Raw genomic sequence first — 24,167 nt, 5'->3', positions numbered from 1 at the left:
AGAGCGAGGCAAAGAGGAGAAAAGCAGGCACGAGCAGCCTATCTCCCGCGGAGGTTGATGCTCGTCCCGAAACCCTATCTCCCGAGCCAGATCAAGAAATGGAGGATATCTTCCTCGAAACGACTCAGACAGGAGCGTGCAAATAGGCAAGGGCCTAAGCTCGGGGCTCCGAATCGATCTGATCCAACTGCTCAGGGATCATAAAGACATTTTTGCATGGTCAGCAGCAGACATGCCAGGGATAGATCCGAAGTTGATCTGTCACAAAGCTGGACGTCAACGCTGAAGCTCGACCAATCAAACAGAAAAAGAGGAATTACTCCTCGGAGAAAAACAAGGCCATCGCCGAAGAGGTAAAAAAGTTACAAGAGGCTGGATTCATCGAGCCATGCATGTACCCCAAATGGTGTTAGGTTATGATTCATATGACAGTTCATAAATCATGCGGAAAAACCATAAAGCCAGGAAACATATTATTTACACATAATCATTTAGCATAGTTTAGATGCATACTCTTTGTTGCGTGCCTTCCCTAGCTGCGCCCGAACCGAACAAGAACAAGTCTTTAGGACTCCAAGTTTCGTCCCTCCGTAGATAGTCCACAGCACGTCCGGATCCGCCTTAAGATTGACCAACTAGAATCGCCCTTAAGGTTCTAATATTTTCGGTTAGGTAGGCAAGAATATTGGCTGATTTTTCTGCTTAAAAATCTTAGTTTTGAATACTTAAAACTTTTTTTTTTTGTATAAATAATGACCCCTAGGCCTTTATTTATAGAGTTATGGAAAAGGAATCGTAATCCTAGTAGGATACGAATTAATTGAAATTAGAATCCTACATGAATTCTATTTAATTAATTTATCCAATTAGGAATAGGAATTTAATCATACACTAACTTTTGTAGATTTAGGAATCACGCATGAGCACAAACTCACACACACACGGCAGCCACAAGGGCTGCCCATGCGCGTGCGAGCAGCAGCCCACGCAGCGCGGCCCACGCAACGGTGGCCTTGGCGCGCGCTGGGCCTGCCTTGTGGTAGGCCTGGGCGCTGCCTTGGCTGGGCTTGTGGCGCGCGCGTGCTTGCTGGGCGATGGCCCGGCTTCGTGCTGGGCCTTCGTCCGGCAGGCCTCGTCCGATGCTAATTCGTACGATACGCTTCCGATTAAATTTCCAGTTCCGGAATTTATTTCCGATACGAACAATATTTAATATTTCCGATTCCGGAATTAATTTCCGTTTCGAACAAATATTTAATATTTCCGTTTCCGGAATTATTTTCCGATTCCGGTAATATTTCCGATTCTGACAATATTTCCGTTTCCGGCAATATTTCCGATTCTGGTAATATTTCCATTTCCAATAATATTTTCCGATACGTACCATGTTTCCGTTTCCGGCAATATCATCGTTTCCGGAGTATTCATTTCTTGCCTGTGACGATCTTAGCTCCCACTGAAACCAAGATCCGTTGGTTCCGAATATTCATAGATGGAGTATTTAATGCCATTAAATACTTGATCCGTTTACGTACTATTTGTGTGACCCTACGGGTTCAGTCAAGAGTAAGTTGTGGATTAATATCATTAATTCCACTTGAACTGAAGCGGCCTCTAGCTAGGCATTCAGCTCACTTGATCTCACTGAATTATTAACTTGTTAATACTGAACCGCATTTATTAGACTTAACATAGAATGCATACTTGGACCAAGGGCATTATTTCCTTCACACAGCAGTACCCCAAAGCATGCTGGATTCCATATAACTCTTAGGCCTTCCGATGATAAGCTCCCAGCTTCGCCTCCACCAACCAATCACCACTCACTGACTTCTCCAGCGGACCGTCAATCTCGGTGGTCTCATGCAATATTGGAGCAAGTTTGCCCTTCGGATCAGCCTCAGTCCAGTGAACTGGAAACTCAGGGTAAGGTCGACGGTGACCCGAAGAACCGGTCTTCTTACCAGAAGCAGCGCGTTCAGACCCACCAGATCCTCCAACAGCACCATCTTTGGTAGCATCCCAACCAGTCGAACGTTTCTCCACCACCTTATCTGAAGGCCAGCCCCTCGAAGTTTTCTGTACCCTTTCCGAAGGCACATCTTCCCTCTCACTGGAAGAACCAACGAAGAACTTACTCTTGCCTTTGTTCTTCGCCATGATTGCAAATTCTAGGTCTAGGGTTCAGATTGAGGAGTAGAAGAAAGAACGAGAAAAAAAATAAGGGAAATTCACAAACAAGTTACCTTCTTCCGAAGCGGAATTCGCCGACAAAGTGAATAAGACAAGTTCCCGAAGACAAAAGCTAACTGAAATCCGTAGATCTGAAGAAACTCGAAAGCTGCGATCACCGGAAAAAGAAGGGGAATTTGTATGAAAGAGAGAGAAAATAAAGGTTTGAAAGGAAGCCTGCATCCAGTATTTATAGAGGAAAAAGGCGCACCAACTTCTTTCAAACCCACGACCTCCACGATGCAAAACAAGTCCCAACACTTGTCATTAATGCAAGTCACCTCTTTTCAAAAAAAAAGAGGGAACTTTTGGACTTCTCACAGCTGGAAACCCACCCATTTAATTCTAAATGGACCGGGTCTGGGGGGCATGTTGTTTGGGCTCCCAATTGAATATCAATTGGGCCACTAAGTCCAAAGCCCAATGGCTCAAAACAGCAACATCAAACCTACCACAAACCAACATGGCTATTCAACCATGAACCAAGGCCGAAGGCCCAATAGCAATAAATGACCTACGGGCATTTATTATGCAAACACTATAAATAGGCCGCCAAGGCTCACACCTCAAGGTACGTCCAATTTATCGCCTTAAGACTACTCTTCTAGAGAACTTCTCTCTAGAATCCGAGCATCGTTCTTGCTTATGCATCGGAGGGGCTTTTCTCGGAAACACCCCCGAGGCTAGTGATTTTACTCTTGTGCAGGTGAATTCGGACTCGACTCATTCAAGCAAGTAAGATATTCAACACACACGAAAGGGCCTTCATTCGAATCCCATTGTTTCCACCTTTACAACACCGGAACGCTTTTTGATGATTTTGATGCCTTAATTTAACATTGGTTAACTTTTTATTATTTACTTTATGGTTTATTTAAGGTAAATTTGTCAAAAACTACCTTATAAAATATGATTTCTTCTAAAAACTACCTTATAAAAAAAATGTTGTAATAAACTACCTTATAAAAATATTATGTTGTAGGATACTACTTTTGGCCGGATTATGAGCATTAATTCAAAATTACGACGTTGACTTTACTAGGTGCATCTTACGCGACATCTAACGGGAAATACGTAATTAAATTGCACGTGACATATATATGGTAAAGTCAATCTCGGAATATCGATCAAGCGTTTGTAATTCGGGGAAAGGTAGTATCTTACAACATAAATTTTTTATAAGGTAGTTCATTGCAACATTTTTTTTATAAGGTAGTTTTTTACAAATAATTAATTTTATAAGGTAGTTTTTGACAAATTTACCATTTATTTAATTTTATTTTTATGGTGCAACACTTGTAAACTTCTTGTTGGGTTGTCAATATTACTTTTTATTTTATTTTACATTTTTTAAAATAACCAAATAAAAAATAATAATACCTTACATTCTCATTAGTTATGAATTTATGATATAATTATTTAACAAATTATTATAGTTTATGTTATTTATAAGAAAAGTGATGAGTAACTTCAAAAATATATAATGGGCCAAACAATGTAAAACTGTTTATGTTTCTCATAACTACTCTTAAATGTGGTGGCGAAACGATTCTGTTTCTAACAATTGTTTCTATATAAACCGTTTCTGTAGAACTACTTCTGAGAAATAGAAATTACGTATAACTGTACAAGACAATGAAGATAGAGTTTCGGATTTGGGTTTGTCATATACTACTACATTTTATTGTACTGTGACGATAAAGTTGCGGATTTGGATTTGTCATATACTACGGATTTTCATTATTTTGTCATATACTTTCATGATGCATGGACCAATGTTTAGTCGATTGAAGGTTACAAACGTGCTTATTAGGGCATAATATATTGTTTGCCGACTATATGTGGTCCATTTGTACAACTTACCCATTATTTTTAGAGAAATATATTTTTCTACGATTGTAAGTATTTCATCCATTCATATTTTTCTGTATTGGATTGTTTTGATCCTTTTATGATAGAATAAATGGTACATATATTGAAATTTATCATACTCGTATAGTCGTATAGTCGTACGTGGTACCAACTTTTATCATATGAAAGATTGTGGTATCCATTTATATTATAGGAAAGATTGTGGTACCGATTTTGTAGTTGTACAAAATTACAATATGGCCGGTAAAGACAAGTAGATAACTAAGATGATAAAGTCGTGAATTTTGGGATAAAGACTTACTTTGTACAAGTATAATTGAAGTATTGGTTTATTCATAAAATGGACCATGCTTCTATCGTAAACATGTGAAATAATTGGTTAAACTCAGCATGGCTGTTTTACATATCTAGTGGTCCAATAATTTATCTTATTGTACCCTTTGATCTCGATTCGGTACGTGTATGGATTTGATGCTCCCTCAGTCCGTGGAGCAATCTTTTAGAAACGAAGAGATTCCGTTTCTAAATAAGTGTCACTTTTTTTTTTTTGATTTAGTTTTTTCTATTATTTTCTCCTTTTATATATTCCTAGTTTAGAAGAGGATGATTTCAACAGCAAAGACTTAAATAAAAGTAATGGTTAAATTTAGGTAAATTTGTCAAAAACTAACTTATAAAATTAATTATTTGCAAAAAAAAACTACCCTATAAAAAAATGTTGCAATTAACTATTTTATAAAAAATTCATGTTGTAAGATATGATACTACCTTTTCCCGAAATACGAGCGTTAGATCGATATTTCGGGATTTACTTTACCATATATATGTCACGTGACATTTAATTACGTCTTTCCCATTAGATGTCGCGTAAGATGCACCTAGTAAAGTCAACGTCGTAATTTTGAATTAATAATGTTCATAATCCGGCCAAAGGTATTAGCTTACAGCATAACATTTTTACTAGGTAGTTTATTACAACATTTTATTTATAAGGTAGTTTATCGCAAAAATCATATTTTATAAGGTATTTTTTGACAAATTTGCCTTAAATTTAAGAATAAGACTAAAGGTGTGTGCTCTTCAACTTATAAGGTCTAAAATTATCTTTTATGAACTTATCTAAACTTATATGGACTTATCCGAACTTATCTGAACTTATTTTACTTATAGGACCTTATAGGAACTTATAAGACCTTATTAATACTTATAGGACCTTATTGGAACTTATAGGACCTTATAGGAACTTATACGACCTTATAGGAACTTATACGACCTTATTGTACCTTATATGACCTTATAGGAACTTATACGACTTTATTGGACCTTATAGGAACTTATAGGATCTTTTAGGACCTTATAAGACCTTACAGGACCTTATAAGATCTCATTAAACCTTATTAGACTTTATTTAAAGTTTATTAGATTATTAAATTGCTTAACCCTCTCCAATGTTTAATTAAATATTTTGATACTGGTACAAGCTAAAATAAAGTTGATATTGAAAATTTATACAATGGGATGGGTAAAAGTTATAAAAGGATTATATTAAAAATTTATATATACAATGAAACGATTATGACAAAATCTCACATGACTGTATTTATTATTAAGGATAAATCACAATTGATAGAAAAATTTAATTATGTGAATAATAGTATCAAAAGTCCAATTATATCATCTAAAAAAGAACAAAGTAAGTAGTTATTTGGAAACTTGTTAGCTTCGTTTCAAAATTTACTTTTAAAAATTCAACTTTATATATATATATATATATATATATATATATATATATATATATATATATATATATATATTATTCTAAGTACGTATGCAAAAGATTACTACGGATATTCACCGGCCACTGGGACCAGGGGCGGATCTTGGTTGTGGTTGGGGTGGGCCTGGCCCCCCCGACCGGAAAATTTTATAGTGTATTTTTAGTTATGGCCCCCCTAAAATTTGTGTATAATTGTATAATTACATAGTATATTGCTTAACTTTTTTCTACCGGCCCCTCTCGTAAAACCGTTCAAGGTCCGCCACTGACTGGGACTATATATAAATGCGTATGGATCACTAATCAGAAGTATAGCTAGCTAGTTAGCTGATTAATTTATATTTTTTTGAAAAAAAAGAAAAAAGAAAAAAGAAAAAAGAAAAGAAAATGGCGAATCCATTTGGTTCGGTGGTTGATGATGAAAAGTTGGATGAAATGGAAAGGTACATAGGAAAAACAAAAACACAAGAAGATAGAGCAAGAGAAGCAATGCATCTAATAAATGAGGATGATAAGAATTCAAAGGCAGAAGCATATGCAGAGAGTGTTAAGGAATATTATGGTTCGGGTGTATCGACGATGTGCATGGTGTACAATGCAACTGGTGATACACTCACTTATGTTACCGATAACGACTGGTATGGTTTCATTAGCCGAACTCCGTATCCTACTGAGATCGGTAATGGTCAATGGGCAGCCTTCCAACATGTCCATAACACCGGTGCTTCTTCCGGTTCTGAAGCCGCGGTTGTGTACCGCGGTAAGAACAAGGATGGACATGAACGTGACTTTATGCTTTCTTGGTCTACACCTTGGGGTCCTTGGTATAAAAACAAGGTATATATGTAAGAATTAATTGATATTACTACTTTAACTTTAATATGTTTTTTAAATTCGCCATTAACTGACAGTGGCAGATACAGAGGGTTTATTTAAGTGGAGTCACGGGACTCCATTTGCATAAACAAAAACTTAAATTTAGTCGATTATTTATTAATTTTTTTAAAAATACTTAATTTCAGTTAATTTTTCATTAAATTTTTAAGTAGTAATTCCACTGTCTATATATATACTTTCTAAATTCTCCATTGTACGTCAACTAACTGTTTTTGTCAAATAATCCGTCTATATAGGCTTACTGTGAGATGGGTGGAGTTGACAGTTTTCAAAGCCGTTGGGATGATATCTATGATAAGTTGAACAATAGTGGCTATTCCGATCATGTAGACCGGGACGGCGTTAAGATAGACGTCGATACAGCAACCGGTGGTGCGCCTATATTTCATGCAACCATCAAGATCCCCTTCAGTTCTTAAATCACCGCCCATCAAGGCATAATCATTTTTCAGTCTTTGTCTTAATTTGTGGTGTACGTACGTTACGTTGTACAACTTGTTTGTTATCCTATATAATTTGTCTGCTTTCTTTTCTTTTCTTCTGTATGTCTTTGTATTATTTTTTTTTTTTGAATAATGTACAGTGTGAAGAAGAACAAGGAGTGCATGTATCTTTGTGCCTCTTCACTCTTGTAATAAGCTAAATAATATAATAAATTATGTTTGTGTTCTGCGAATAACTAATGCTACTCTTCGTTCTATATAATTAATACATCGAAAATGCTAAAAGTCACAAATGAAATACGGAGTAACATTTTTAGGGATTGTCAGTAGGGATGGTATTGGTCTATTGGATCCATGCATGATGATTCAGATGATATGCGTGATATAGTTAGACCCAATCCATTTGTATGAGTCAGAGTCCAAAACAAATAGATTCATTCGATCTGGAGTGCATTTTCATGGTGCGGGTCTAGATTATTCGATCCCATAAAATATAATTTTTCATAATATTATTAGGGAAAATTTGTCAAATACAACCTCATAAAGTTCTCTATTTGTCAATTACAACCTTAAATTTTTATTTTTGTCAATTACAACCTTAAACTTATACATCCATTTTAAATTACAACCCGGATTTATTTTCCGGCATAAATCACCGAAAAATGATGTCATAATGTTATTAAAAAAATAATTATATAATTTCTATACAAAAATTAAATCGATACATAAGAATTAAAATAAAAAAAATAAAAAAATTGAATATTTTTTTTTTTTATAGATATATGTACTTCGTAAGTTTTTTTTGATTTTTGCCGGAAAATGGTTTCGGGTTGTAATTTAAAATAGATGTACAAGTTTAAGGTTGTAATTGACAAAATTAGAAATTTGAGGTTGTAATTGGCAAATAGTGAACTTTATTAGGTTATTTTTGGCAAATTTGCCTATATAATTAGTAGTTTTATTAAAACAACATCATCGTTGCATAAAAAAAATATGGTGAATAAACTGTATAGGATAAAAAATAAAGAATAATGTTTTTGGAAAACGAATACGCCTAAACACATTTTTGACTCTCTAGGTCCGCTAGACTCAATATATCCAGGTCGATCTGATTTTTTAAACCCAAAACTAGTCTAGATCCAAATCAAAAGAATGGGTTTGGTCGGGTCTAGGTCTTACCCTAACCGACCAAAGTTTGACTCATTGCCAAAACCGGCAATCGCTAACTGGTGTACCCGGGTACATGCCAGCTCTGGCTGTACCCTCCAAAAACGACGCGCTCATATTGTTTGTTCATTCTTGTCGATTGTTTGTTCTTTTTTATTGTACTGTTTGTTCATTCTTATTGTACTGTTTGTTCTTTCTTGTTGTACTATTTGTTCTTTCTTGTTGTACTGTTTGTTCTTTCATGTTGTTTTTTAAATTCATCATCAAATTTTCATAATTGTTGTATTTTTTGTTCTTTCTTCTGAAATGTTATGTTCTTTTTTATATTGTTTGTTCTTTCTTGTTTATTTGTTTGTTTATAATAATCATATGGTTAATGTTCATAATTAAACTCTTCATTAATCTTTTATTCTTTCTTTTTGTATTGTTTGTTCTTTCTTGTTGTACTGTTTGTTCTTTCTTGTTGTTTTTTAAATTCATTCATCAAACTTATTGTTGTATTATTTGTTCTTTCATGTTGGCTTTAAAATTCATCATAAAATTGTTCATAATTGTTGTATTGTTTGTTCTTTTTTTCTGGAATTTTATGTTCTTTTTTGTTGAATTATTTGTTCTTTTTTGTTTATTTGTTTGTTCATAATAATTATCTGCTTTATTGTTTGTTCTTTCTTGTTGTATTGTTTGTTCTTTCATGTTGGCTTTAAAATTCATCATAAAATTGTTCATAATTGTTGTATTGTTTGTTCTTTTTTTTCTGCAATTTTATGTTCTTTTTTATATTGTTTGTTCTTTTTTGTTGAATTATTTGTTCTTTCTTGTTTATTTATTTGTTCATAATAAATATATGGTTAATGTTCATAATGAAATTGTTCACTTCATTGGTCTTTTATGTTTTTACAAGCGCCTATGTTGTTTATTTCCAAATAAATAAATAAACGATTTTTTCATGAAATGCCCCTGAGGTTTCACGAAATTCACCAAATACCCCTGCGTGTTTCAAAATACATAATATACCCCTATTTTTTTCGTACTATTCACTAAATACCCCTATTTTGACTTTCCGTTAGTCCTCCGTTAAGTCATGTTTATAATTCACCAAATGCACCTATTTATAAACTTTTTGCACAATATACACCTATTTGTAAATTTGTTTGCACCAAATACCCAATTAGCCAGCTACGCCATAACTGCATATAATGATCTAATCCAGGAACTTCAGTTACACCAAATGCTCGAGGAAATAAAGCGAGCAATTCCATATCATAATGAGTATGTAGGATATGAAAGAGTGTATCCTATGCTGACCTTTGAACTTATCCATTGGCCTTTGTCAGAATCATTTTGGTCAGGTATCCACACTTGAGGATTGTGAGCTTCATCAGGAATTATTATATCCCTGGAATACTATGTAAAAATTTGTAATATCTCTTTTACAGATGATGGCACCACGAGTATGCAGCTCATCCTCATATTCAGATATGCGGTTGCCATAGTAAATTTCATCGAGAAATGGCAAATCTGTAAACCGAAGAATATCTTTCCATTGAGACTCTAGCTCCTGAAGAAATGAAAGATCTGTAAACTGAAGAACAAAATGGGCTCCTTCTTCAAACCCAATTACAACCCCCAGAACCTCTAGCTCATCTTGGTAGCCATAGATGTCAATGCCATGGTAGGAATCATCAATTGTTGGAAGATCTATAAACAGTGAAATATATGCCCAAGATTGACTAGAAAGAATGGATTCACTAGGCCTCTAATTCGAACTTCTAATTTATCTAATTTTATGCTAATTGTTGATGCTCATCCTCTACCTACGATGTTGCTGCTGCCATTCCTTCTCCTAATCGCAGCTCAAGAACGAAAAATAAAAACAAAACACAAAAGAAATCAAAATCTGAAAACAAAATTCAAAATCTACAGATACCAATTCAGCTTTCTATTCATCTCCTCTATCCTAATCTATGCTCTCTAATCGCTGCAGCTACTCTCCTCTATCGCGCAACAAAAATCAGACCCCTTGTGAAATTGATGTTGCTTCTTTTATATGATAAAAAAAAAATGAGTATATATATATATGTGTTTAACATCAATTATACATGCCCAATTACATTAAACAAATAATAAATTAAAACCCCCAAATTCGAAATCAAAGGTTAGGCTTGCAAAATCGACTCAAAATTCAACAATTTTGAACGAAATCAAGCCAAATTTGAACGAAATTATGTAACGGCTTGAATTTAAATGGTAAGAAATTACTCTCCCACAAAATTTTTAGGTTTAAAGAGAAAATAGAGTTTATGGGATTGATGATGATGATGATGATGATGATGATGATGATGATATGATATGATATGATATGAGGAAGATAGTGCACTGGGTTTTGGGAGAAATAGAGTTATGATGATATGAGGAAGATAGTGCAAAGAATTGTGCAAGTTTTTTCTGTTGAAATCATCAAGAAGAAGAAGAAAAAAAACAGAAAGATGATGGCAGACGGGTCAAACAACAGAGAGGGGAGGAGAGAGAAGAAGAAGAGGATTGAAATGAATTTTTCATTTTTAAAAAAAAGTTAAATGTAGAATGTTGGGTGAGTAAGGGTATAAAGGTAAAGTAACCCTAACGGAGCACTAACGGCCATTAAGTCTAGGGGTATTTGGTGCACTTTAAGTTTAAATTGGGGTATATTATGTATTTTGAAACGCGCAGGGGTATTTGGTGAATTTCGTGAAACCTCGTGGGCATTTCGTGAAAAAATCGATAAATAAATGTTCATTTCCAAAATAGTAAATGTTCATTCCAAATAAAAAATAAATGTTCATTTCCCAAATAGTAAATGTTCATTTTTGTAGTTTATTTCCAAATAAATAAATAAATGTTCATTTCCAAAATAGTAAATGTTCATTCCAAATAAATAAATAAATGTTCATTTCCGTAATAGTAAATGTTCATTTTTGTACCAGTATATTAATGTTCATTTTAAACAACACAAACGACATCATTTTGGATGGGGGTACAGCCAGCTTTGGTTGTACCCGGATATAGCTAAAAATTTGCGCAAAACCGGTAGCCGCAATCGCTCCTAATTTTAAGAGTTTTAGTATTTCGGAATAATTCCCTTGTATTTGAAACGCCTATGTATGTTTGCTTCCTATGAATAGGCGTTTAATGCTTCTCGGAATAATTTTAAGAGTTTTAGTATTTCGGAATAATTTTCGGAGTAAATGTTCATTTTTGTACCAGTATATTAATGTTTGCTTCCTGTGTATGTTTGCTTCCTAGCCGCAATATTGTTTGGTTGATCTTGTATAGCAATTTGAAATTTCTATTATGAGAAGTGTGTTCTATTTATCAACTAAGGGGGTTAGCTACATAAATTAGCATCTTCAATTATTTTGTATCATCCTACGTTCATGTCAATGAAATGACCTTTTTAGTTTTTACTTCCTAGAAAGTTTGACTTTTCATGAAATAGAATGTTAATTAGCTAATCATTGTATTGGCCTTGTTTGGTTATGAGCTGTTAGTTGTTAGTTGTTAGCTGTTTGTATTAACTGGATGAATTAGCTGTTTGTGTAAAAGTGTTTGGTAAAATAGTTGTTAACTGTTAGTTGTTTAATATGTGAAATGACCATTAATGATACTTTGTTTCTTATTAGTATTAGACAATAGTTCATTATGTTAATTATCTTTTCTTTATTTTAAACAGAGGATAAATAAAACAAATGTATTTTCCCTTTTTTCAAAAATAAAAAAATAAAAAAAAACATTCTCAATTAAAATTTTAAATGCATAGCCTATTGATATGCAAATAGGGATATGTTAGTAATGATATCATATCGATATTACAAGCATGATTGCAATAGTTTTAGTTAAGTACTTCAACGTACTAATATAAATTTTATTACAACAAGTAACGAGTAGTAAATGGGGTAAAGAAAATAATATAGAATGCTAGCTTGTTAAGTGTTGTAATTTTAAGCAATATTAGGACAAAATAGTAATTTTACGTTCACTTTCTCAAACCTCTAATTACAAAAAGCTCATATATTGTGCTTTTTGAGAACTAGCTTTTTCACCCTAAAACTCTCTTCCAAACCTCTCCTAACCAATCACTCCCAGTTAGCTTTTTGAAAAACACAAACCTCTAATTCACCTCAAAAAGTTCTTTTTCCCTCAAATGTCTTCTAACCAAACGCCCCCATTGTCTACGTAGGGTGTATCTGATAACATAGTAGGTAGAACGTAACTGCGAACCATACAAACTAAGGCTCCGTTCTATTTGACTTAATTTGACTGAACTTATATTATCTGAACTTATCTTAACTTAACTAAATTTAACTGAACTTAACTGAACTTGTCGAAACTTATTTGAACTTAATTAATTTGAAAAAAACTTATTTTGTCTGAAATATACTCAATTGTGTGTGAAAGTGTCTGAAAAAAACTTATTTTTTCTGAACTTATATTATCTGAACTTAACTAAACTTTTCTGAACTTATTTTATTTAAAATATGTCAAAATAACAGGAACAGAGTGTAAGGCCCTGTTCTTTAGAGCTGAACTGAACTGAACTGAACTAAACTGAACTGAATTGAATTGAACTGAACTGAACTTAATTGAACTGAACTGAACTGAACTGAACTGAATGCTCCTGAACTGAACTGAACTTAACTTAACTTAACTTAACAGAATATTACAATAATAAATAATAAATAATAAATAATAAATAATAAATAATAAAATAATAAAATAATAAATAATAAAATAATAAAGTAATAAATAATAATAAAAATGTTAATTAAGAACTAAATAATATTTAGTAATTAATAAATAAATAACAAAATAACTATATAAGAAATAATAATAAATAAATGATTACTAAATAATTATAATAAATGGTAAATATTAATATTAATAATAACAATAATAATAATTCATAATTAATAACTACTCCGTAATAACTAAATAATTAATAACTAATAATACGTAATTAATTAATAAAAATAATAATAAATTATAAATAATAAATTATATTAATTAATAATAAATAATTAGTTATAAATAATATAATAATAATATAAATATAAATAATAAGTAATATAATAATATAAATATAAATGATAAGTGATATAATATAAATAATAATATAAGTAATAATAATAATAATAATAATAATATATTATTATTATTATTATTATTATTATTATTTAAGTTAAATTGAATTGAATTAAACTGAATTGAACTGAACTGAACTGAACTAAACTGAATGCTCCTGAACTGAACTGAACTGAACTAAATGCTTCTGAATTGAACTGCCAAATAAGTCCTGAAACTGAAATTAAGCTAAAAAGAACAGGGCCTAAATCTTCTAATCTATAACGGGCCAAAGAAAAAGTAAATGAAATCTTCAACATACGCCACTTTGTTAAAATTACATTAGTTTTTCAAGAAAAATTGCATAACGTATGCTAATCTAGTTTCTTATTATATAGTCCCTCGTTTCGAAATTATAGGGGCACTTTAAGTTTTGAAACTATTTACAAATTTCAATTTGACTATCTATTGTGATTTATGGGTAAGATAAATATAATCTTCTTTGACTCATATCGATATATACTATTGAAATATCTACTTTTATAATTTTTACGAATATTAAATTAGAAATATTAATGCCCGAACACTTGCATAGACAAACGTGAAAATAAAATTGTCCCCAATATATATACTCCGTATATATATGCTCCACTCCCAAATCATTTGTCAACTTTAATATTCTGTGTGTTACTTGAATATAAACATTGTGTCTTAGTTATGGGCTATGTTTGGCAAAACTAACTAATAAGTTAGCTAAAATTGAAAAGGGTGTAGCTACAACAGATAATCAAGGTTCTGAAAGCCTGAAACTAATAAGGTACTTGATTAGACACATGAGTTGTTTGGTAGAATTAATGGTTTTTAAGAAACTAAAATTTATAAAATTATTTTTTAAAATAAAAAATTATAGGTAAAATACATGAAAGTTTAAGTACCATAAATTGAAACGTTACTCAAAGTAACGTCTCAATTAAAGTCAATTGCAAGACCTTATATTCTATTTAAGGTACTTGAATAACCACTCAAATAATTTAGAGCATGTTTATCAAACACCAACTTAACTTTTGAAACTATTCACAAATTTCAATTTGACTATCTATTGTGATTTATGGGTAAGATAAATATAATCGTGTTTAATTCATATCGATATATACTATTGAAATATCTACTTTTTATAATTTTTACGAATATAAAATTAGAAATATTAATGTCCGAACACTTGCATAGGCAAACGTGAAAATAAAATTGTCCCCAATATATATATATATATATATATATATATATATATATATATATATATATATATATATATATATATATATAATGAAGGAAATAATTCCCTTGGTCCAAGTATGCATTTAATGTTAAGTCTAATAAATGCGGTTCAGTATTAATTGACAAGTTAATAAATTCAGTGAGATCAAGTGAGCTGAATGCCTAGCTAGAGGCCGCTTCAGTTCAAGTGGAATTAATGATATTAATCCACAACTTACTTTTGACTGAACCCGTAGGGTCACACAAATAGTACGTAAACGGATCAAGTATTTAATGGCATTAAATACTCCATCTATGGATATTCGGAATCGACGGATCTTGGTTTCAGTGGGAGCTAAGATCGTCAAAGGCAAACAATGAATACTCCAGAAATGATGATATTGCCGGAAGCAGGAAATATGGATCGTATCGGAAATATAAATATTATCCAAGTCATAGATGTTGCCGGAAACGGAAACATGGTAAGTATTGGAAAATATTATCGAAAATGGAAATATTGCCGGAATCGAAAATATTGCCGGAAACGGAAATATTGTCAGAATCGGAAATATTATCGGAATCGGAAAATAATTCCGGAAACGGAAATATTAAATATTTGTTCGAAACGGAAATTAGTTCCGGAATCGGAAATGTTAAATATTGTTCGTATCGGAAATGAATTCCGGAATTGGGAATTTAATTGGAAGTGCATCGTACGAATTAGCATCGGACGAGACTTGCTAGACGAAGGCCCAGCGCAAGGCAAGGCCCGTGTCCATCAAGCCACGCACTCGACACAGGCAGCCGAAGCCTCGCCAAGCCAAGCGCGAAGGCCAGGCCCAGCAATGCCGCGGAGCACGCAGCTCGCGGGCTGTGCATCTCGCGTGGGCCGAAGGCTTGCGCGGGCTGTGCGGCTCGGGCTCGGACTCGTGTTCGTGCAACGCTTGTGTTCGTTACGAATCCTAAAGCTAATGGAATTCGTTCTATGATTAAATCCTAATCCTAATAAAGATATAATTTGTTTAAATAGAATTTTAATAGGATTCTAATTAAACTAATTGGTATCCTAATAGGATTCTAAATCCCTTTCCATAACTCTATATATATGAGCCTAGGTTCACAATTTTAGAGAGACAATTCAAGTATTCAAAGTGATTTCTGAGAGCAAAAATTCAGTCACATCATTGCCTACAATAGCCGAAAATTCTAAGTACCTTAAGGGCGATTCTAGTTGGTCAAGCTTAAGGCGGATCCGGACGTGCTGTGGACTATCTACGGAGGGACGACACTTGGAGTCCTAAAGACTTGTTCTTGTTCGGTTCGGGCGCAGCTAGGGAGGGCACGCTACAAAGTGTATGCATCTGAGTTATGCTAAAGGATTATGTGTTAATAATATGTTTCCTGGCTTTATGGTTTTTCCGCATGATTTATGTTTATTCATATGTATCATAACCTAACAGTGGTATCACGAGCCTCTTATTATTTTCATAATCTAAATTGCATGAACATGGTTAAATTTTACAAATTTGCAAAGAATTAAAGAATTTTACAAATTTGCAAAGAATTTCATGAGCCTCTTACAAATTTGCAAAGAATTTACAAATTTACAAATTTTCATAATCTAAATTGCATGAACAGGATTAATTTTCGTAATTAATTGCAAATTGCGTTTATTTAATTATATGTACGCAGTTATTCGGCAGTTTCTTCGTTACTCATCCAAATCGAGTGATTTTTGTGTCAATTCCGCTTGTAAAAGGCATTCTAAAATTTTGACAGAAATAGTTTTTTTCGGCCGAATCCAGAATTCCCAAATTCGAAGCCTAACTATGCCTTTTCGGAGGTTTTAGTTTTTCGAACGCAAAAGTTTGTAAATTTAAGATGTTAAATTGAATATTTGCGATTCTTGTTGATAAATCTTGAGTTTTTGATTGACCTACAGTATATGTTTAACAACTTTGAATGCCTAGACTTGTTAATTATACAACCTAGTTTGTAATTATGATTACTTTGTTGAAATTCGAATAATTTAGAATTGATTTGTTTTTCATAATTAATTAATAATTTAATTAGGTACCCATGATTAAAAACCACCATAAAAATTGTTAATTTATGTTAAATTTTAAATTTTTATGACCTATATTTGAATCCATGTTAATCGGAAATTAATTGATTAATAAATTTTCGATTTTTCGCCCTAAAATTATGAAATTAATATGATTTAATAATTTTAAAATAAAATTTTTAAATTTTTATGAAAACGCCCATAAATGTTGCACGCACAAAGCAGTGGAAGCTACGTGTTACCCTTAAGGGGTGTTGTATAGTGCGGGCACGCGACGACGAGCAAGGGAGCTCGTCGCCCGTGCGGTACGAATGCAGCGAGCAACGAGCTATGCGGCACGCAAGGCCCTGCGCCTAGGCGTGCGTGCAGGGCGATGGGCGAGGGCATGGGCACACAGCAAGAGCACGATACGTGTGGGCAGCAGCACGCTGCGCACGACGCACCAAGCTCACCAAGGAACAGCAGCCACGACGCAACAATGCTGCGCGCAGCGTAGCCCGCAAGGCTGCGTGTGCGTGGCATGGGCGTGGGTGCATATGGCTGTGCGGGCTATGTGCGACGATCAATAGGCACGGGGCATGGGCCTCGTAGCTCGATGGGGCTTGGGCGCAAGCCCAAGTGCCTCGTGTTGCAAATTATTGATGCGTTTCGTTTTAATTTTAAATTTTCAGTTCGGAAATAATTTGAATTAAATTTAAAATTAATTATTTAAATTGTTTTCTCCGATTTTAATTTTGAATATTATAATTATTATAAATTTTAATTTATACTAATTATTTTACTAAAATTAAACCTTGAATTAATTTAAATTCATTTAATTCAACTGAAAAATAAATTAAATCAATGGATTCAATTATAATTTTATATGAGCTTTAAATTTTAATTAAATTTGTACGTTTCCGGTTAGACTAGAAATACATTTTTATGTTTAAAATTAGTAAAGCATATAAAGTTATTGGTTTAAGTGGGAGTATTTTTAATCATAAACTCTTGATAAGGTGTACAAATCCTTTAAGGTTAAACAACTTGATTAGAATTAATAAGGACTGAATAATTGGTAGATTATTGGTGCCCTTGATTAATTGCTGCAAATATTTATGTGATGCGTACAACGTGTTATTACTAACCAGCTATGTGGGCCATTCATGATAATGAATGGGTGAATGATATATATTGTATATGTACTGTTTTGCAGGTTATGAAGTGACTAGTATGGCCCAAATAGGATAGAAAATATGGTCTTTGTACCATTAATTTGAATGTAATTGGTCTAAAGCACCAAATTTGTTTTTCAATTCAAAAATGATCTGCGTACCATCAAATACTTGTAATTAGTTTAATTATAGCTTATCCTATTTGAATAAAATGGCGCCTCCCACGGTGAAATTCAAGACGGAGTTTCCAATCCATTTTCAAGACGGACTTTGAAGTTGAAGCTTCAAGATGAAGTCGGGCCATACTAGATCACAATTTTCTTATGCATGCTTTAAGTTATTTATTGCTTTTAAATATGTCTTAAATATGCATGAGATTGTGGCTTGATTATGTTGCATGATTAAGGATTTTAGTTCGCTTAAAATCTAACCAACATAGTAAGAGCCTTAAGTTCCAAACTTAAAAAATTGAGTTAAAAGGTGTCATGCCAAAATAACACTTACTTGGATATCCTTTACATCGATCTTAGTAATAGGTTTCCGCCATAGCGAGTGTTACTTATCGATACTAAAGGGGTAAGGTACACAAATAATTGTGAGTACATGTTAGTTTTGGTGAAAATCAACGATATAAGTAAGGAGTCCTTTTATGTCATGGCAAAATCGATAGGTTTACCTAATAAGTTCTTAGGCGTACTTATCAACCAAGAGTAGTTTCTAGACTATTAGCAAAAGGCTTTTGCTTACCTAAAATATTTTAGAATTCAGTCAAAATACATAATGTGCTTAATTCTTCAATGATTTTAGGGTCTTGGAATCATTTTATTCACACCTGCCGGAACAATAAATACGAATAAAATGCCAATAACTTGTTCAAATTGCATGATTGCTTTAATTTTCAAGTTATTGTGAGAAATAATTCCCTGAATATTATTGCTTTGTGTGTGTCAATATATACAAACTACGTACAGTTGTATTCTAGCATGATTCTAGGCTATCAGTTAGGAAAATTAACCAATTACACATATACAATATATTGACTAAATAAGGAATAAATATTCTATTCTATCACACCCCCGCAGTCGAAGCGGGAGGTTGTCGTACGCTGAGACTGTCCCGAAAATCATCAAATAGAACGCGCGGAAGCCCTTTGGTAAAGATGTCAGCAATCTGGTAACAGGACGGAACATGGAGAACGCGAACCTCACCACGTGCAACTTTCTCACGTACAAAATGGATATCCATCTCAATATGTTTAGTGCGTTGATGCTGAACTGGATTACCCGATAGGTATATAGCACTAACATTATCACAGTATACTAATGTGGCCGTCCGGATTGGGCAGTGAAGCTCTAGGAGAAGATTTCGGAGCCAACAAGATTCCGAAACAACATTAGCCACTCCTCTATACTCGGCTTCGGCACTTGATTTTGATAGTGTGGGTTGTCGTTTGGCAGACCAGGAAATCAGGTTATCGCCGAGAAAAACACAATAGCCGGAGGTAGATCGACGGGTATCCGGGCACCCACCCCAATCGGCATCTGTATAAGATGTAAGAGAGCCAACAACAGACTTGTACAGATGCAGACCAAAGGTAATAGTACCTTTTATGTAGCGAATAATGCGTTTGAGGGCATTCATATGCTCAACTTTCGGATCATGCATATATAAACATACCTGTTGGACGGCATAAGATATGTCTGAAGGAAATAATGCCCTTGGTCCAAGTATGCATTCTATGATAAGTCTAATAAATGCGGTTCAGTATTAATTAACAAGTTGATAATTCAATGAGATCAAGTGAGCTGAATGCCTAGCTAGAGGCCGCTTCAGTTCAAGTGGAATTAATGATATTAATCCACAGCTTACTCTTGACTGAACCCGTAGGGTCACACAAATAGTACGTAAACGGATCAAGTATTTAATGGCATTAAATACTCTATCTATGGATATTCGGAATCGACGGATCTTGGTTTCAGTGGGAGCTGAGATCGTCACAGGCAAGAAATGAATACTACGGAAACGATGATATTACCGGAAACGGAAATATGGATCGTATCGGAAATATAAATATTATCCAAGTCGTAGATGTTTCCGGAAACGGAAACATGGTACGTATCGGAAAATATTATCGGAAATGGAAATATTACCAGAATCAGAAATATTGCCGGAAACGGAAATATTGTCAGAATCGGAAATATTACCGGAATCGGAAAATAATTCCGGAAACGGAAATATTAAATATTTGTTCGAAACGGAAATTAATTCCGGAATCGGAAATGTTAAATATTGTTCGTATCAGAAATGAATTCCGGAATCGGAAATTTAATCGGAAGCGTATCGTACGAATAAGCATCGGACAAGGCCTGCCAGACGAGGGCCCAGCACGAAGCCAGGCCATCGCCCAGCAAGCCAAGCGCGCCACACAAACAGCCACGCCAGGCCCAGCGCAAGGCCAGGCCCAGCAGGCCGTGGCAGCGCGCACAGCGCGCGCAGCGCGCGCGGGTGCTTGCGTGGGCTTGTGGCTCGCGCAGGCCTCGCTGCGTGGGCTGCTGCTCGCACGCACGCATGGGCGGCCCATCGAGGCTGCCGTGTGTGTGTGCGTAAGTGTTTGTGTTCGTGCACGTTTCCTAAAACGTGCAGAGTTCGGTTAATGATTAAATTCCTAATTCTATTTGATAAATTAATTAAATTAGAGTTCTTGTAGGATTCTAGGTTTAATTAATTTGTATCTGAATAGGATTCCAATTCCCTTTCCATAACCCTATAAATATGTGGCCTGGGTTCACAATTTATAACGAGTTTCAAAGTATTCAAAGTGAGTTTTTGAGAGAAAAATTCAGCCACACATCTTGCTCAAAAGTGCCGAAAATTCTAGTACCTTAAGGGCGATTTTAGTTGGTCAATCTTAAGGCGGATCCGGACGTGCTGTGGACTATCTATGGAGGGACGACACTTGGAGTCCTAAAGACTTGTTCTTGTTCGGTTCGGGCGCAGCTAGGGAGGGCACGCAACAAAGAGTATGCATCTAAATTATGCTATATGATTATGTGTAAATAATATGTATTCCTGGGTTAATGGTTGTTTCCGCATGATTTATGTAATATCATATGTATCATAACCTAACAGTGGTATCACGAGCCCCTTATTATTTTCATAATCTAAATTGCATAAACATGGTTAAATATTACAAATTTGCAAGAATTAAAAGGGGTGATTAATTTTCGTAATTGTTAATTAATTGCAAATTGCGTTTATTTAATTATACGTACGCAGTTTTTCGGCAGTTTCTTCGTTACTCATCCAAATCGAGTGATTTTTGTGTCAATTCCGCATGTAAAAGGCATTCTAAAATTTTGACAAAAATAGTGTTTTTCTGCCGAACCCAGAATTCTCAAATTCGAAGCCTAACTATGACTTTTCGAAGGTTTTAGTTTTTCGAATGCAAAATTTCGTAAATTTAAGATGTTAAATTAAATATTTGCGATTCTTGTTGATAAATCTTGAATTTTTGATTGACCTACTGCATATGTTTAACAAGTTTGAATGCCTAGTCTTGTTAATTATGCAATCTAATTTGTAATTATGATTAATTTGTTGAAAATTAGAATAATTTAGAATTAATTTGATTTTCATAATTAATTGTAATTTAATTAGAAACCTATGATTAAAAACCACCATAAAAATTGTAAATTTATGATAAATTTTAAATTTTTATGACCTAGACTTGAATCCATAACAATCGGAAATCAATTGGATAATAAATTTTCGATTTTTCGCCCTAAAATTATGAAATTAATTATATTTATTAATTTGTCATATATTTTATAAATTTTAAATTTTTTATGCGATTCGTTCATATAACTTGCACGCACAAAGCAATGGACGCTTCGTGTTACCCTTAAGGGGTGTTGTATAATGCGGGCATGCGACGACGAGCAAGGGAGCTCGTCGCCCGTGCGGCACGAATGCAATGAGCAAGGGCGTAGTGCACGAGCACAAGGCAGCAGCCCTGCCTTGTGTCGTGGGCCACGAGCAATGGACGAATGGGCATGGGCGAAGGGCGAGCCAAGGCAGTCGCGTGTGGGCAGCAAGCGAGCTGCGCCACAACGCGCACTGCCTCGCGCAAGAGCGCGCAGCCTCGCGCGCAGCGAGCGCAAGCTCGCGTGCCACGAGCGCTGCGCCCAGCGTTGCTCGCGCGCACAGCGAGCGATGGCTCGCGCGCACAGCGAGCGATGTCGCGCGCACAGCAAGCGATGTCGCGCGCCCAGCGAGCGATGGCTCGCGCGCACAGCGTGCGATGGCTTGCGATGGAGATGCAGCAGCTATGCGACGAGCGCATGGGCTGCGCGCATATGGCCAACAATGGCTGTATGCGTGCGGCCCATGGGCGTGCAATGCGTAGGGTGTTTGCGTTACGATTAGATCGTTTTGAATGTTTAATTTGAAAATTTCAGTTCACGAAATTTTAATTAATTTTAAAATTAATAATTTAAATTATTTTCTTGGATTTTAATTTTGAATATTGTAATTATAATAAATGTTATTTATTCTAATTATTTTACTAAAATTAAAATCATGAATTAATTTAAATAACGACTGAAATTAAATTAAACTTTTTGGATTCAATTATAAATTTATATGAGCTTTAAATTTTAATTAAATTTGTATGTTTCCGGTTAGACTAGAAATACATTTTTATGTTTAAAATTAGTAAAGCATATGAATTTATTGGTTTAAGTGGAAGCGTATTTTAGTCATAAACTCTTGATTAGGTCTACAAATCCTTAAGGTTAAAACAACTTGATTAGAATTAATAAGGACTGAATAATTGGTAGATTATTGGTGCCCTTGATTAATTGCTGCAAATATTTACGTGATGCATAATGTGTTTTACTAACCAGCTAAGTGGGCCATTCATGATAATGAATGGGTGAATGGTATATATTGTATATGTACTGTTTTGCAGGTTATGAAGTGACTAGTATGGCCCAAATAGGATAGAAAATATGGTCTGCGTACCATCAAATAGTTGTAATTAGTTATAGCTTATCCTATTTGAAGAAAATGGTGCCTCCCACGGAGATTTTCAAGACGGACTTTGAAGTTAAAGCTTCAAGATGAAGTCGGGCCATACTAGATCACATTTATCTTATGCATGCTTTAAGTTATTTATTGCTTTAAATATGTCTTAATTATGCATGAGATTGTGGCTTGATTATGTTGCATGATTAAGGATTTTAGTTCACTTAATATCTAACCAACATAGTAAGAGCCTTAAGTTCCAAACTTAAAAATTGAGTTATAAGGTGCCATGCCAAAATATACACTTGCTTGGATATCCTTTACATCAATCTAGTAATAGTTTTCGCTCAGCGAGGTGTTACTTATTGGTCCTAAAGGGGCAAGGTACACAAATAATTGTGAGTATATGTTAGTTTTGGTGAAACTCAACGATATAAGTAAGGAGTCCTTTTATGTCGTGGCAAAATTGATAGGTTTACCTAATAAGTTCTTAGACGTACCTATCAACCAAGAGTAGTTTCTAGACTATTAGCAAAAGGCTTTTGCTTACCTAAAATGTTTTAGAATTGAGTCGACAAACTGTGCTTAATTCTTCAATGGTTTTAGGGTCTTGGAATCATTTTATTCACACCTGCCGGAACAATAAAATCGAATAAAATGCTAATAACTTGTTTGAATTGCATGGTTGCTTTAATTTCAAGTTATTATTCATGATAAATGTTTAGACTTTGCATGCTTCAATGTATGTTTTAATTATTGTTTATAATTAAATATCTTGCACTGCAATAAATCCTTTTAGAAAGGTAACAGTAAATTTCCTCGATTGGTAGTGAATCCAAGAACGATTCACGGAAAAGAGAGAAAGTGAGCAATTTAAAATGTACGTTTCTTATATCGACTTTTATGGTTGTTTTCGAATATTAAAATCGAATGGCAAACCAATTGGTGCTTGTGAATTCAAAATACAATGTAGTTTTGAGATCATAAAGCATTGAGTTTAATACGCTCAGCTTTACCAATGGTTAACAACCTAATATCTTTGTCCATTTAATTCTCGAATGAGTCTAGTCCCTAGACATTCGAATAGATCGATGCTTAGAGAACTTTAGAAGCTTCTGGTAAGATCATCTAGTTGAAATAAAATATTCAACATAAATTAAAATGGTAAAGAACCTTGTTGGTGA

The 24,167-nt window shown here is 34.1% G+C and overlaps 1 protein-coding gene across 1 annotated transcript; it reads left to right on the top strand.

Moving 5' to 3' along the window:
* Positions 1-6,187: 6,187 nt before the first annotated feature.
* Positions 6,188-7,457, top strand: LOC110775624 (23 kDa jasmonate-induced protein-like). Its single transcript, XM_021980233.2, has 2 exons — positions 6,188-6,718; positions 7,015-7,457. The coding sequence occupies exons 1-2, from the start codon at positions 6,269-6,271 to the stop codon at positions 7,195-7,197; spliced, it is 633 nt and encodes a 210-aa protein (XP_021835925.1). The 5' UTR covers positions 6,188-6,268; the 3' UTR covers positions 7,198-7,457.
* The last annotated feature ends 16,710 nt before the right edge of the window (positions 7,458-24,167 follow it).

This window comes from Spinacia oleracea, chromosome 6, assembly GCF_020520425.1.
Source record: "Spinacia oleracea cultivar Varoflay chromosome 6, BTI_SOV_V1, whole genome shotgun sequence".
Taxonomy (NCBI): domain Eukaryota; kingdom Viridiplantae; phylum Streptophyta; class Magnoliopsida; order Caryophyllales; family Amaranthaceae; genus Spinacia; species Spinacia oleracea.
Note: the sequence above shows the minus strand (reverse complement) of the source record. Positions and strands in the feature narration are given on the sequence as shown.

Excerpts from the sequence above, each read along its gene's own strand:
- LOC110775624 (XM_021980233.2), top strand. The coding sequence starts at position 6,269 with ATGGCGAATCCATTTGGTTCGGTGGTTGATGATGAAAAGTTGGATGAA. Across the intron at positions 6,719-7,014 it reads GTCCTTGGTATAAAAACAAG|GCTTACTGTGAGATGGGTGG; the intron begins GTATATATGTAA and ends CCGTCTATATAG.